The sequence below is a fragment of the Chiloscyllium plagiosum genome, chromosome 17, assembly GCF_004010195.1.
Source record: "Chiloscyllium plagiosum isolate BGI_BamShark_2017 chromosome 17, ASM401019v2, whole genome shotgun sequence".
Taxonomy (NCBI): domain Eukaryota; kingdom Metazoa; phylum Chordata; class Chondrichthyes; order Orectolobiformes; family Hemiscylliidae; genus Chiloscyllium; species Chiloscyllium plagiosum.
Window position 1 is genome coordinate 65,239,062 of NC_057726.1, and position 14,396 is coordinate 65,253,457.

Below are 14,396 nucleotides of genomic sequence, written 5' to 3' on the forward strand. Positions count from 1 at the left end.
TGCAGTCCTGTACTGTCACTTGCATCTCGTCAACTAAAGCTCTCTCCTTTTTGCCTATTTACTATAACCTCTGATGAGAGCAAACTGAGTAATTTCACAGTGAAATCGACATTAGGAACAACCACATTTCTATATATCAATAGAGAGTGTAATGTGCTTTCTCCCCCTCTTCTGAGGTTGACCTTTTCTGCACAACGACCAATCAGCCAGAACTCACCCCAGTCCTGTTTCTCCTACCCCACCCCAGTTCATACATGCCTGAAGGTGGGCAAACCCTGCCTGATTTTATTCTTCTGTCTTCCAGAGGTGCTGAGCACAATTGTAGCCCCGCAACTATTGTCCTACTTAAAATTAGCATACAGACCGAGAGAGATTCCCTTTTGTGCAGTAAGCGCAGGCAAACAGGAGAGTCGTTATCTTGCACACATTGCAATCAGTGGATGTATTTTATCTCTCCTTTGCATGTTTGCTCACTTGGTGCATCTTCATACATTTCAATAGGGAGAATAACAGCTGAAAATTCTCGGTTGGTGTTGAATATTATGCCCTTGTTTTGTGGCCTCATCCCCCCCCCCCCCACTCCCACCCACCAATTCAGTTCTGAGCTCTCCCCTCGGTGCTTCTGTTTGCTGAGTAGGAAGCCATTCACTACCTCGTTCCCCGTCCTCTCATTCTCAACCATCTCCTTTTTCTGGGATACAGTGCGGCGCTCATCAGCCAGGGCCTGGTTGCCAGGCAACGGCTCTTCCAGCTCAGTGCTTGCCAATGTCTCCGTGCAGGAAGGGATGGCATCTCAGTCTCCTACAGACAAGTCATTCATGGCTCAGTATGATTTATTGAGCCCTGGGCAACAGCAGTTTGCTGAAATTAAAATCACTGTGTCAGCCGAGTGCTGGGGAGCAAATTCTCTCCATTGCTTGTGATAATTCATAAGTTCATATCTTGTACAGACTGTATGTGTTATAACTGTTTCTAAAACCTACCGTTTATTGAGCTGACACGACCGCTGTATTCTGAGAATTCTGTGCACAACACGAGGTGCAATCTCTTGGATTCACTGAACAACTCAAACACACTTTTTAAAAAAAAAGCAACGTAGCAGGCAGGCTTGGGTTTAGGGTCAGTCACTGCTGAGAGACCAGGAGCCCATAGCCCTGGCGTTGCTGGACAGAGGAACTCAAAGATGCATTTGGGAACGGCACACTTAGCTCTCCACTAACTTTGCAACTGGGTGTTTAAAGAAGGCAGCCTGATGTGTGATTAAAAACCAGCTTTTCCCTCTTACTCTCTCCACTTGTGCCTTGTGAAACTAACTTATGGTATGACCTCATGATTAGAGCTTTGCACCCTATATTATGCTGCCCAGTTTCCACTGATGTCAAGGCAAAGACCCTCTTCTGGGTTGATCTTGCCTCACAGCATCAGGGGCCTGGGTTCAATTCCCACCTCAGGCAACTGTCTGTGTGGAGTTTGCACGTTCTCCAGTGTCTGCATGGGTTTTCCTCCAGGTGCTCCGGTTTCCTCCTATAGTCCAAAGATGTGCAGGTCAGGTGAATTAGCCTTGCTAAATTGTCCATAGTGTTAGGTGCATTAGTCAGGGGTGTATATGTAGGGAGGGGAATGGGTCTGGGTAGGTTTACTCTTCGGAGGGTCAGTGTGGACTTGTTGGGCCGAAGAGCCTGTTTCCATACTGTAGGGAATCTAATCTAATCATCTAATCAGTACTGACCCCTGGCTATTGACATTCACAGCGAGAGTTGGGCAAAATAGATCAAATCCCATAGCTTGCAAGTTTCCTCTGAGCTAGACAGGTTCCAGTTTAGGAAACCTGGTTGGTACGAATGAGTTGGGCTGATGGGTCTGTTTCTGTGCTGTGTAAGAATCTGTCCATGAAGGAGCCAACCATTTTGAGTGTCTCCAACAAATTCCAACAGAGGCTGAGTGCAGGCAGTGGAAGAGAAGCATGTGGAAACCAAAGGATCCTATCATGCACTTCAGCAAGGACTACCTGCCCCAGTTGGAGCAGGGGATGTATATCCAGAAGTGGACTGTTTAGCTACCTCAAGACTAAAATAACGGAGTGGAAGAAAGTCATCTTTGATCCTGAGGATCTGCCAAAGAAGGCAGGGTTCTCATCAATATTGAACAATAGTGTGTCAGCACACGAGCGATGAGGAGGAGGATGTTAAGCAAAATGGCGAAATGCTGAACTCTACTTGAACTACCTGATGTGTCTCTGCAGCTATGTTAGCACAACCACTGGTAGCACAGAGTTTAGGCCACATCTTCACTGCCTGTCAGAAAAGAGTGCATTAATCTCACTGAACTTTGGACCTCTCAGCATTTATTTCAGTGAGACTCTAAACAAGAAGAAAATGATGAACCTATTTACACAGTAGGTGCACTGGAGTCTTTTCGAACGTAAGTTCACAAACCGCTATGTGATGATTGACGGCTTCCCGGGAAGTCTTTTTATGCTGCTTTTTGTCAGAAATGTAAAAAAGAGTACCCATTTGAGTGAAAATTGCAGGTGGGTTGTAATGAGTATTGATTGTTGGAAGAGCATTATGTGACTGCATTTGAATTGATGCCAGATGTGGCTTATATTTAAAAGGGATAATTTTGAGAAAACAGTAATTCAGTGAGTGATTGGTCAATCTAGGAGAAAATGGAAGCAGTTGATATTGATTCATTGAATAAAGATTAGATTTCTCTCAGAATAATATTTTCAGATGCAGTATGTGTAGAATTTAATACCTTGCATGTAGTAAGTATGGCATGCTCAGAATGATCAGGCAAGTCTGAAAGTTATGGTTCCCAAAGTTGTGCATAACTAGGATTCTCCACAATTCATGAAGAAGGGCTTATGCCCGAAACGTCGATTCTCCTGTTCCTTGGATGCTGCCTGACTTGCTGTGCTTTTCCAGCAACACATTTTCAGCTCTGATCTCCAGCATCTGCAGTCCTCACTTTCTCCTTCTCCATGATTCATGCCTTGGTTCTAGAATAATAAACATTTATGATTGGCCAACAAATCTGATTATTACAGCTAGTGACTGTCAAGATTGTCAAAGGTAAACTAACCGGGTTCTTTTGCCATTGAGCAATTCTTGCACTTTTATGGAAACTTCCTCTATAACCCTAGTAAAACTCAACAATGGGGGAAAGATGCTGTGCACCAACTAGCTTCTTGAAGCTGAAGGATTCCCACAAAGTGAGGAAGTGACTGGTCCTACAGAGTCAGTCTGTTCCAACTATTCTACACAAGGTAAATATGGATCCTCTACTCAGTGGAGAAAGACAGATATACTTGCACACTATCGACCACGGTGTTTAATTTAGTGCTGAAGGAGGACTGTCTAGCTCATGATGCCTTCCTGGGCGTGAAAGATTGAGCTGAAGCCAAGTTGGCATTTCCATTGTCTTTAACACCAGACCTGTTGTCAAATATGCTGTCTTCGATGAGCGACAACTTCCATCAGTTAAATGCTGGGAAGTTTGAAGTCATTATATTTGACCCCGGCCATAAATCTAGTACATGACAGTCCGTTCCATGCCTCCTCACTGTAAACTGTCTCAGATCATTGACAATCTCCAAGGTTTTATTTGCATCTGAGTTCAGGTCCCAGCCACCGATTCCTTTCAGAATCAAAGACCATCTATGTCTGCCTCTCTACCAGCACCCATCCTCACTTGATCACATTCATATCATTGTCATTCCCCAATCTCGACTATTCCACATCTGATTCAAGCAACTTCTCATCACCTATTCTCTGTAAACCTGAGCTCGTACAAAACTCCTTTGCAACAAGTCCTGCCCAACCATCACTCCTGTCCCAGATTGCCCACAGTGGCTCCCAGTATCCAGCTTGTCCAATTTTCAGCTCTCATTCTTGTGTTCAAAACCCATCATGGCCTGACTGCATCCTACCTGTGGATCTACCTTCAGCCCTAGATCTCCCCAAGCCTCCCCCAGAACCTGGGTTTTGGTCTGTGGTGTATTCTCCCACAAGCTTCTATCGAATAATTGGTGACCTTGTCTGGAGCTGCTTCGACATGCATTGTGGAGATCCTTCTCTAAACACAACTACCCTTCATCCTTTACTCCTTACAGAGAATCCCTACAGTGCAGAAAGAGGCCATTTGACCCATCAATTCTGCACAGATCCTCCAAGGAGCATCCCACCCAGATTCCTACTCTATTCCCATTACCCTGCATTTCCCATAACTAATCCACAAAGCCTACACTTCCCTAAACACTACAGGAGGATTTAGCATGTCCAGTCCACCCAACATGCACATCTTTGGAATCTGGGAGGAAACCAGAGCACCCAGAGGAAACCCAGACAGACACAGGGAGGATTTTCAGACTCCATGCAGACAGTAACCCAAGGCTGGATTTGAACCCGGGTCCCTGGCGCTATGAGGCAGCAGTGCGCCACAGTGCCGCTTACTTTGAGAAGTTCTTTCTAAGATACATCAGAGCAAGCTTCTAGTCACCTGCTCCCAAATAACTGCTCCAATACCTCACCTTCTGTTGTCCTGATTGCGTTCAGTTGCTGTTGGATAAATGTTAAAGGACCCCACAGAACCATTGAAAGAACAGGTGGTTGTCCTGGCATCTCTGCCCACATCACTCATCATGACGAGAATAGCTGCTGCTGATCGGTTTAAAACTCATGGAAAATTTGACAGAAAATGGATGCTGCTTTTGCAATCTAAAGGAACTACTTAAAGGGGCAGAGTTCTTCAGTCCTTTTGATTGCTACCTAGAGTTTACAATGCAGACCATGAACTGAACTAGACTGTGCCAGTGTTTATGCTTCACACAAGCCTCCTCCAACCCTACTTCATTTCATTCTTTCAGTCTGTCCCTCTGTTTCTTTCAACCCCTCACTTCCTCTTAAATAGTGCAAAATTCTCAACTGCTATGCATGGTATCAAGTCCCACATTCTAACTTTTGCATAAAGAAGCATCTCTGAAATCTTTTTTTGGAATTCATCAGAGACTATGTTATAATGATGGAATCTGAAATGCATGACCTCCAAAACGTTTCATTTTTAAAGACCTCTATTAGATCACTGAGGCCACAACATAATTGCAAGTATTTTTCCTTCCAGCCCACTCATGTTTTGTGCTGTCTTTAGTTGGAAAGAAGGTGGTGTGGGGTTAGAAAACTGTTTGCAAATTGGGACTGATGGCGGCAGAAGCATATTTAATTAAAAAGACAGTGCTGCTTGGAATGGGACTGTGAAAATTCTTGTCGTTCAGTTAATGAACTTGAGTGATTTCCTGATCAATGATGTTTGGAATTCGACAGGTGATGGATTGACTGTCTGACTAAACTCTATATAAATACCATTTCAATTACTAAATGTTTAACCTTATTTTTAGACTTCAATTTAAACATTGGCTGGGTGAATGTATCATCTACTCTTGATGTTAGCTGTTCTGCAATGATTTGAATGCTTCCTTGATGAAGTTCCACTTAGTTTTGGTAGGATTTTATCCTCCTGGTCCAAGATTCGGCAGGAGAGGCATCAGCAGAATAAATACTTCAGAATGTCTCTTCACCAGCACCTCCCAGGATAATTCAGCACTGAAGGGAATTGAAGTGAGTCCATCACCTTACAGTATTGTGTGCTTTGAGAATTGAAGTGAGGCTCAGCTGAACAGACTAGGAAAGTCCCAGGCTCCAAGCTGCCCTGTTTGTATTCTATACTGGCTGACCACAGGCCTTTGCCACTGTCGTTGCTATTCTGTGCACAGACTCATGAGCCTGGCCAGTAGAAATCTGTCCAACAGCATCAGCTGCGTTTTGGCCAAATGTACATATGAATATGCCATATCACAGAACAAATGATCAATATGTGGAGCTGTATTTTATTGTAAGAGTGCTTCCAATCGGTCTCTGCTGAGACTATATTGATGCTGTTCCAATGAATGTCCATGGCTAGGCTTGCATATGGAGATGCTGGCAATTAGAGTCAAGATTTGAGTGGTGCTGGAAAAGCACAGCAGGTCATGGAGCATCCGAGGAGCAGGAAAATCAACATTTCTGGCAGGAGCCCTTCATCAGCCTGAAACAGCAATTTTACTGCTCCTCAGATGCTGTCTGACCTGCTGTGCTTTTCCAGCACCACTCTACTCAGGCATACTGCTCTCCATATGCAAGATTCATCTGCAGAGTATGAGCACCATGTAACCTCTGCCACTTGTCCCTCGTCACAACCGTCATGTGCTCACCTCACCCTCCCAAAGCTCTGTTACGCATATCCACCACATGCCCCCTCTTCCTCCCCGCCCCTTCCCCGCAGGTCAAACCCCACTTGCCATTTAGAAACCTTCCCCTGTCCACCCCACTCACCCTCTGGCACACTCTCCTTCCCAACTCACCCTCTCCTCCTTCCCATCGCATCTCAAGCTTCCTTTTCCTTCTGTCCCTATGAATAGTGTTGCTTTTGCTGTCAATATTGTGTCTAAATTCCTCCTTGACTACCATGACTGAGGGCTCAGTGGAGTTATACTCCAAAAGGGGAGGTTGTTCCAGTGCAGTTGGACCCTAATGAACCTGAGAACAGACTCTCCAGTTTCACATTCTGTTCATTGCTCCTAAACTGGATTGTTATATTTTTGTAAATTTGCTGAAAATCATCCACGTTTTGTAGAAGCGTTTCAATGTGTAACTTATTGCAGGTACAGTTAGGTATCGCAGAATTCTGTGAACACTTAATTCCAGTTAATGGATTCAGTTTATTATAAATATGGAGCACACACTGTATTTGTACTTTGATTCACTGCTGAGTTAGCAGTGAATAGGCGTGTTGGGGCGGGGGGGGGGGGGGGGGGGGGGGGAAGGTGGCGGCATAGAGGGAATGGGCCTCAGCCCTGTGTGGGCGTTGGAGCGTGTGAGTGCGCTAATCTGTCCTCCAGGGCAAATGCTACTTGTTCTGCAAATCAATTGTTTCTGATGTTGACAAAATTCCTGTTCCTCCTTATCTCTAACTTCCTCCAGCCCCACAAACATAAGACTGTAAGATATAGCAGCGTAATTAGGCCATTCAGCCCATCAAGTCCACTTCACCTTTGTTACCTCTCAACTTGATTATTGCAACGAGCTATTGGCTGTGATCTTCCACATTCCACTGTCTTCAGCAGCAACGAGTTTCACAAATTCACCACCCTCTGGCTGCAGAAATTCTTCCTTATCTCACTCCTAAAGGATCGTCCCTTTATTCTGAGGCTGTGTTCTCAAGTCTTGATCCCTCCTACTAATGGAAACATCACCCCCTCACCCCCACCCCACTCCCAACCTTCTAAACTCCATCGAGTACAGACCCAGAGTCCTCAGCTGCTCCTTAAGCCCTTTACCTCCGAGATCATTCTTTAAACTTCCCCTGGACTTCGTCCAAGGCCAACATGTCCTTCCTTAGATACTAGTCCCAAAACTGCTCACAATAATCCAATTCCCTCAGATATCTGTACTCTTCTAATTCTGGCTGCTTGTGCATCTCTGCCATCCTTTGCCCCAGCAGGTCCTCAGCTGCTTAGGATCTAGAGTCCCCACCTGAATGCTCTCCACCTCTTGCTCGGACTTTAATCCCTCCTCCTTTTACTTAGTCATCTCCTGCTAAGATCTCACATGATTCAGTGTTGTATTTGACCTGATATCGCTCCTTTAGAGGTGACTTGCAATGACGTATTGCAGTAAACGTGCTTTGTCAATGCAAGTTGTTATATGGGTCGTATGTTTTAATCTAGTCTCTACTGGGAACTGTTCTTTTATGTTTCCCTCCTTTCTCATTCCTAGGCAGCTGTGCCTTTTGTTAAACGCCGAGAACATATTTCATTCCATGGCTGAAATCCTCCTTCGAGAAGAGGACCTCAAGTTTGCTTCCACCATGGTCCAAACTCTCAACTCCATTCTCTTGACGTCAACAGAACTCTTCCAGCTACGGAACCAGCTGAAGGACCTGCACACAACGGTGAGGCTCATGTCTCAGTATCGATGCAGTTGGCACTAATGGGTGGGATTTGGTTTGTACAATACATTGAAGCCAAAGAGTGCAGAATGCTTGTTGCGTTTGTCACCCGCTTCGTAAAAAGACCTTTAGTCGTGCAGAATTCCAAGCTCTGGTCATTGCATTGGTGGTGTCACCTAACCTCAGCTCGGAGACCAGTGGTGGTGCTGCAATTGTTAGCTCCTGTCGCCTTTTCCTCTTGGTACCATTCACCCTGCTGTGCCTGCATGTTGGGCTGTGTCCTACATTATAACTCAATGTCTTATCCAATACAGAATTTCCCTTCCCATATCCTCTTCCAAGGGCCTGCCTCCGCCAACAGCTGCTGAGACTCTGACCCTTCCGCAGATCCCCACGAGACTCGATTGCTCTTGTGCTGTCTCCATTTCTGCTTGTCAAAGCTGATCACTTCAACCTTGGGTGCATGTTCGCTCTCACTGTTGGGCTGTAACAGATCTGCTGTCTTTTTTTTTAACCTAACTGATTAATGTTTGTGAAAATGGATATCAGGCATGTTTTGAAACCGTTACCTAATGGACTTTCTTCATACTCAAAAGATGCAAACATATGTCTCACCATTGTACACCCCAAGGATTTTTCTAACACTTGCCTTATCCCAGCTGTCTGACTGGATTACCCACTTAATCCCTTTTGCCGTACCCTTTTAAATTGTCCTTTCTCAAATACTTTTCCACTTGCCTTTTAAAATCAGTTATGGTCCAATGGCTTCTTGTTCTAACAAATCTCTGGACTAAAACATACACATGAACTACTTACCTAATCTTCCTCTTTGTTCTTTGATTGTAAATTTATGCCCTTCAGTTGCCAATTTCATTGAAAATAATTTTCTCAGTGTGACTGAAATTCCCTCTCAATTTTCAGCACCTCAATCACATCTCCACTTTGCCTTCAAAATGCTTAGGAAGAGATTCCAAGCTTCTCTGGTGCTCCTTCCAAAGTGAAACCTCTTCAAGGACAAGCAGGCTGTCTCATTAAGAGAGCCTCAAGGTTGAGAAGCAGCAGAGAATGGCGACTGCTGCACGTGGGCAGAGTAGATTGGAAAATTCTGGAATTGGGTCATATTCTCTGTTGGTGCAACATTCAACCTCTCCTAGATATCAGGTTCTTAATGCAAACCAACAAAGTGACAATAGTTTTGATGGTCCCATCTTGATACCAAGGGTCTCCATACCACGGGCAGAGTCCAAGAGTCAGACTTCCATATATAGTGATAGCAGAGACAGTTGGCACACAGACCAGATGGTTCTGAAATGAATACTGTCAACATTCCCCCACAGTTGTGCTGGTGACTTGGTGACCACAACAAACTGGCCTTGCTCAGCAGGCAGAGGCTAGTGCACACATTGGTGTGAGTGCAGATCACTCTGTCAAATGATGATCAGTTTGGTTTATCTACAAGTTTCTCCTAACATGTAAAATGATCATCTCCATTCAGCAATCCATTTTTGTAACAGATGGTGCTGTGTTGCCCGACTTAGTGGGCAGACTTGTCCTGTATTCAGAGGGCTTTACAAAAGTTCTAAATGAGTTTGCTGAGCACCACAGTTGGAAGCCATTGCTTGAGGGATCTGATGTATTTTAAGTTGCTTGTTTTTAAATATTGTTTCCTTGCATTTTGTTGCCTACAGGAAAGCTGCAATCTGTTCTGTGGCTTGTACCGTTCCTGGTGCCATAACCCCGTCGCCACAGTGTCTCTCTGCTTCCTCACACAGAACTACAAACATGCCTACGACCTCATTCAGAAGTTGTATCCTTTTGTTCTCATTTGTGAGTTGGCAACTCTGCTCCCTTTTCAACAGCACAACACAGTCATCAGCATTTGTGCCTCGGTGATCAGGAGGTTGAGGATCCATGCAGGCTTGAGGTCACTGCCTACGTTGACACAGTTGCACTCTTTTTGGTTGGGAAATTAAACTGAGATGCTTTTTGTCTGTGGCTGGTTTGGGTGATTGTCGTAAAGATTCCTTGATGCCAATCAGAAATTAGAGTTGTTTTTATTCCTTTGTGGGACGTGGGCATTGCTACGTGAGACAGCTTTGGATGTACATTTGCTTGCTGAGCTGGAAGGTTTTCAGATGTTTTGTCACCATACCGGTAATATCATCAGTGAGCTTCCAGATGAAGCACTGGTGGTATGGCCCACCTTTTAATTGTTTGGGTTTCCTTGGGTTGGTGATGTCATTTCTTGTGGTGATGTCAGTCAATGTGGTGATGTCATTTCCTGTTCTTTTTCTCAGGGAATCCAAGTCAGTGTGTTTGTTGATAGAGTTCCAGTTAGAATGCCATGCTTATAGGAATTCCCACGTGTGTCTCTGTTTGGCTTGTACTAGAATGGATGTGTTGTCCCAGTCGAAGTGGTACCATTCCTCATCTGTATGTAAAGATACTGGTGAGATCGAGTCATGTCCTGTGGATCACCACAGGAAATGATGTCACCAACCCAAGAAAAGCCGAACACATAAATAAAAAGTGGGTCATGCCACCAGTGCTTCATCCGGAGGCTCACTAATGATGTTATCTAGTATGGTGACGAAATATCTGAAAATGAACCTTTTAGTTCAGTGAGCAAACCTACATCCAGACCCTCAACCTGAGCTATAAATCTTCTCAACTCGCTGAGGCAGCTTTATTATCCATCTCTAATTACCCTTGATACCCTATGGGTAAGTGTGGCCTAATGGTATCGTCACTAGACTATTAACCCAGAAACCCAGGTTATATTCTGGAGATCTGGGTTTGAATCCCACCACAGCAGATGCTGGAATTTTAATTCAATAATAATCTGGAGACAAGAGTTTAATGATGACCATTGCTGATTAGTTCATCAGGTTCACTGATGTCCTTTAGGGAGGGAAATCTGCCATCCTTACGTGGTCTGGACGACATGTAACTCCAGAGATTTGCTTTGACTCTGAACTGCCTTCTGGGCAATTAAGGACAGGCAATAAATGCTGGTGCAGCCAGTCATGACGAATTCCCATGAATGAAAAAAGATAAGTTATTTGCTTGGTGATTTCAAAGTGGAGTGAAGAGCCAATCACACTGCTGTGGTTCTAGAGTCACATTAGGCCAGACCAGTTAAGGATTGTAGATTTCCTTCCCTAAGGGACATTAGTGAACCAAGTGGATTTGAACAACAATAAAAAGTGATTACATAGTCGCCATTAGACTAGCTTTTAATTCCAGACTTTTAATAAATTCAAACTTCATCATCTGCCATGGTGGGATTCATGCCAATGTCCCCAGAACATTGGCCTGAGCTCTGGATTACTCATCCAATGATATTGCTACTATACCACTGCCTCCCCATGTTATTCCAGTGTCCTCCTCAACCTTCCTTCCCCAACCTTAATTAACAATTTAAAAAATGGAAAATACTGGGACAACTCACTATCTATGAAGAGAGAAACCAAGTTAACATTTCAGTTCAAGGGCCTTCATCAGGACGAGGAAACTTTGGATCTGGAGTAGGTTCTGAGCAAGGGTTGGGTAGGACAATGGTAAAAGAAAGGTCTGTGCAAAGGTGCAAAGACAGAAAGGATTGAATGACAGGAAAAGCAGGACTGAAGGGAAAGGAGATCAGACAAGAAAAGAAGCCAGGAGCCACAAGATGGTGCTTGGAGCAGACAGAAAACAAAGTAAGGGGATGTGAAAAAAAAACTGCAAACCAGAAGAAACAAGATGGGGTTATGTACTGACATGTTTGAACCCCTTTCTGAGCCCAGAAGGCTGCAAAGTGTCTAATTGAAAAAATTAGGTGCCTAAACAAAAACAGAAGTTGCTGGAAAAGCACAGCAGGTCTGCCAGCATCTATGGAGAGAAGTCAGAATTAGCATTTTGGGTCAAGTGACTCTTCATCATAAATAGGGAAGTTCCGAGGAAGGGTCATTCGATCCGAAACATTAACTCTGATTCCTTTCCACAGATGCTGCCAGACCTGCTGAACTTTTCCAGCAATTTCTGTTTTTCTTTCTGATTTACAGCATCTGTAGTCCTTTCAGTTTTTATTTGCCTTTCCTCCAAATTGTGTTTCCTTCTTCAGTTTGCTGCAGAAGGCTCAGGTATCAGCAAAACAGCAAGGTGGAGAATGGAAATTACAGGCCACCAGAAGCTATAGAGAATGCTTGCAGGATGATGGGAGATATTCTGTAAAGCAATCACCCCCAGTCTGCATTTGGTCCTCCTAGTACAGAGGATATCATATTGTCAGTGGTGCATACAAAAAGCTCATTTGAAAGAATTGCAGTTAAGTTGCTGTTTCACTGGGTGAGTATTTGGGGTTTTGCTAATGTAAAGGGAGGAGCAAAAAGGGCCAGTGTTACATCTCCTGCACTTGCAATGGAAAATTGCCAGAGAAAGAGGACAAAGCGTTGATCCAGGGGGATGATTGAGGAGTGGACCAGGATATTATGGAGTCAGCAGATCCTTTGGAATGCTGGGAAGGGAGGGCAAAATGTGATTAACTGTAGTAGCATGCTGGAAGTGACAAAAAAAAGGCAGAAAAAGATTCATTGAATATATAGGCTGATGACGTGGAGGATGAGGGAAGAGGAACCCTATTGTAATTAGAGAAGAGAAGGGGAGAGAGCAGATGTGCAGGAAATGGGGTGCTCATGTAGATTTCCAGCATCTGCAATATTTGATTTTCAACAAAAAAAAACTCAATTATCCATCCCCGTTCTATTTTTGAGGTGTTCCTAGCACAGAATGGACCTTGCATTTGCCTATGTAAGTCACAGCATGTTAAAGTCAATACAATTTGTTCAGTGCACAGCATGGTTGAGATGCTTAATTATATATATAGCACAGAATCAGGCCATCAGTGCCAATGTTTATACTTTACAGGAGTGTCATCCTTCACCTTTTTACAATTCCGTCTCTCTCCCTCATGCTTCCCTTAAATACTGTTTAGTTCTTGTGCTGTTGAGTTCCACTGTAAGTAAAGAAGATTCCCTTGAATTGTTTCCTTGGATTTGTCAGAGACTGTTTTCTATCTATTACCCTCCAGTAGTGGATACCCCACGAAATGGAAACATCTTTCCTGTGTTTTGCTACATATTAGACCTCCGTCAATTCACCCCCCAACCTCCCTCATCAATCTCTTTCTGGGGAAGAAAATACCTTCACCTGTTTGGTCTTTGTTGATTGTTATAGCCTGAGAGTTTTGATATTATCCTTATAAATTTTGATAAGGAGGTGCTGATGTTGGACTGATGTCACATGACACCAGGTTATAGTCCAACAGATTTATTTGAAATCACAAGCTTTTGGAGCACTGCTCCTTCACCTGATGAGCAGGTGAAAGCTCTGAAAGCTTGTAATTTCACACAGAGTCATAGAGATGTACAAGCACGGAAACAGACCCTTCAGTCCAACTCGTCCATGTTGACCAGATATCCCAACCCAATCTAGTCCCACCTGCCAGCACCCAACTCATATCCCTTCAAACTCTTTCTATTCATATACCCATCCAGATTCCTTTTAAATGTTGCAATTGTACCAGCCTCCACCACGTTCTCTGGCAGTCCATTCGACACACACACCACCCTCTGCATGATAAAGTTGTCCATTAGGTCTCTTTTATGCCTTTCCCCCTCTCACCCTAAACCTATGCCCTCTAGTTCTGGACTCCCCCACCCCAGGGAAAGGACCTTGTCTATTTATCCTATCCATGCCCCTCATGATTTTGTAAACCCCTCAGCCTCTGACGCTCCAGGGAAAACAGTCCCAGCGCATTCCACCTCTCCCTATAGCTCAAATCCTCCAAGCCTGGCAACATCCTTGTAAATCTTTTCTGAACACTTTGACCTTTCACAACATCCTTCCAATAGGAAAGAGACCAAAATTGCACGCAATATTCCAAAAGTGGCCTGACCAATGTCCTGTACAGCCGCAACATGACCTCCCAACTCCTGTACTCAATACTCTGACCAATAAAGGAAAGCATACCAAACGCCGCCTTCACTATCCTATCTACCTGCGACTCACTTTGAAGGAACTATGAACCTGCACTCCAAGGTCTCTTTGTTCAGCAACACTCCCTGGGACCTTGCCATTAACTGTATATGTCCTGCTAAGATTTGCTTTCCCAAAATGCAGCACCTCACATTTATCTAAATTAAACTCCATCTGCCACTTCTCAGCCCATTGGCCCATCTGATCAAGATTCCGTTGTACTCTGAAGTCACCTTCTTTGCTGTCCACTGCACCTTCAATTTTGATTGCATCTGCAAATTTACTAACTGTACCTCTTATGCTCACATTCAAATCATTTATATAAATGACAAAAGGTAGTGGACCCAGCACTGATCCTTGTGGCACTCCACTGGTCGCAGGCCTCCAGTCTGAAATCC

General features: G+C 44.2%; 1 protein-coding gene across 4 annotated transcripts in view; it reads left to right on the top strand.

Moving 5' to 3' along the window:
- Positions 1-14,396, top strand: part of vac14 (vac14 homolog (S. cerevisiae)) — a 330,067-nt gene that overhangs the window by 221,664 nt on the left and 94,007 nt on the right. For all 4 annotated transcript variants that reach the window (XM_043707332.1, XM_043707331.1, XM_043707329.1 and 1 more), the window contains exons 13-14: positions 7,812-7,986; positions 9,672-9,790. In XM_043707332.1, coding sequence (XP_043563267.1) covers positions 7,812-7,986; positions 9,672-9,790 — 294 coding nt within the window. The remainder of the gene's footprint in view (positions 1-7,811; positions 7,987-9,671; positions 9,791-14,396) is intronic.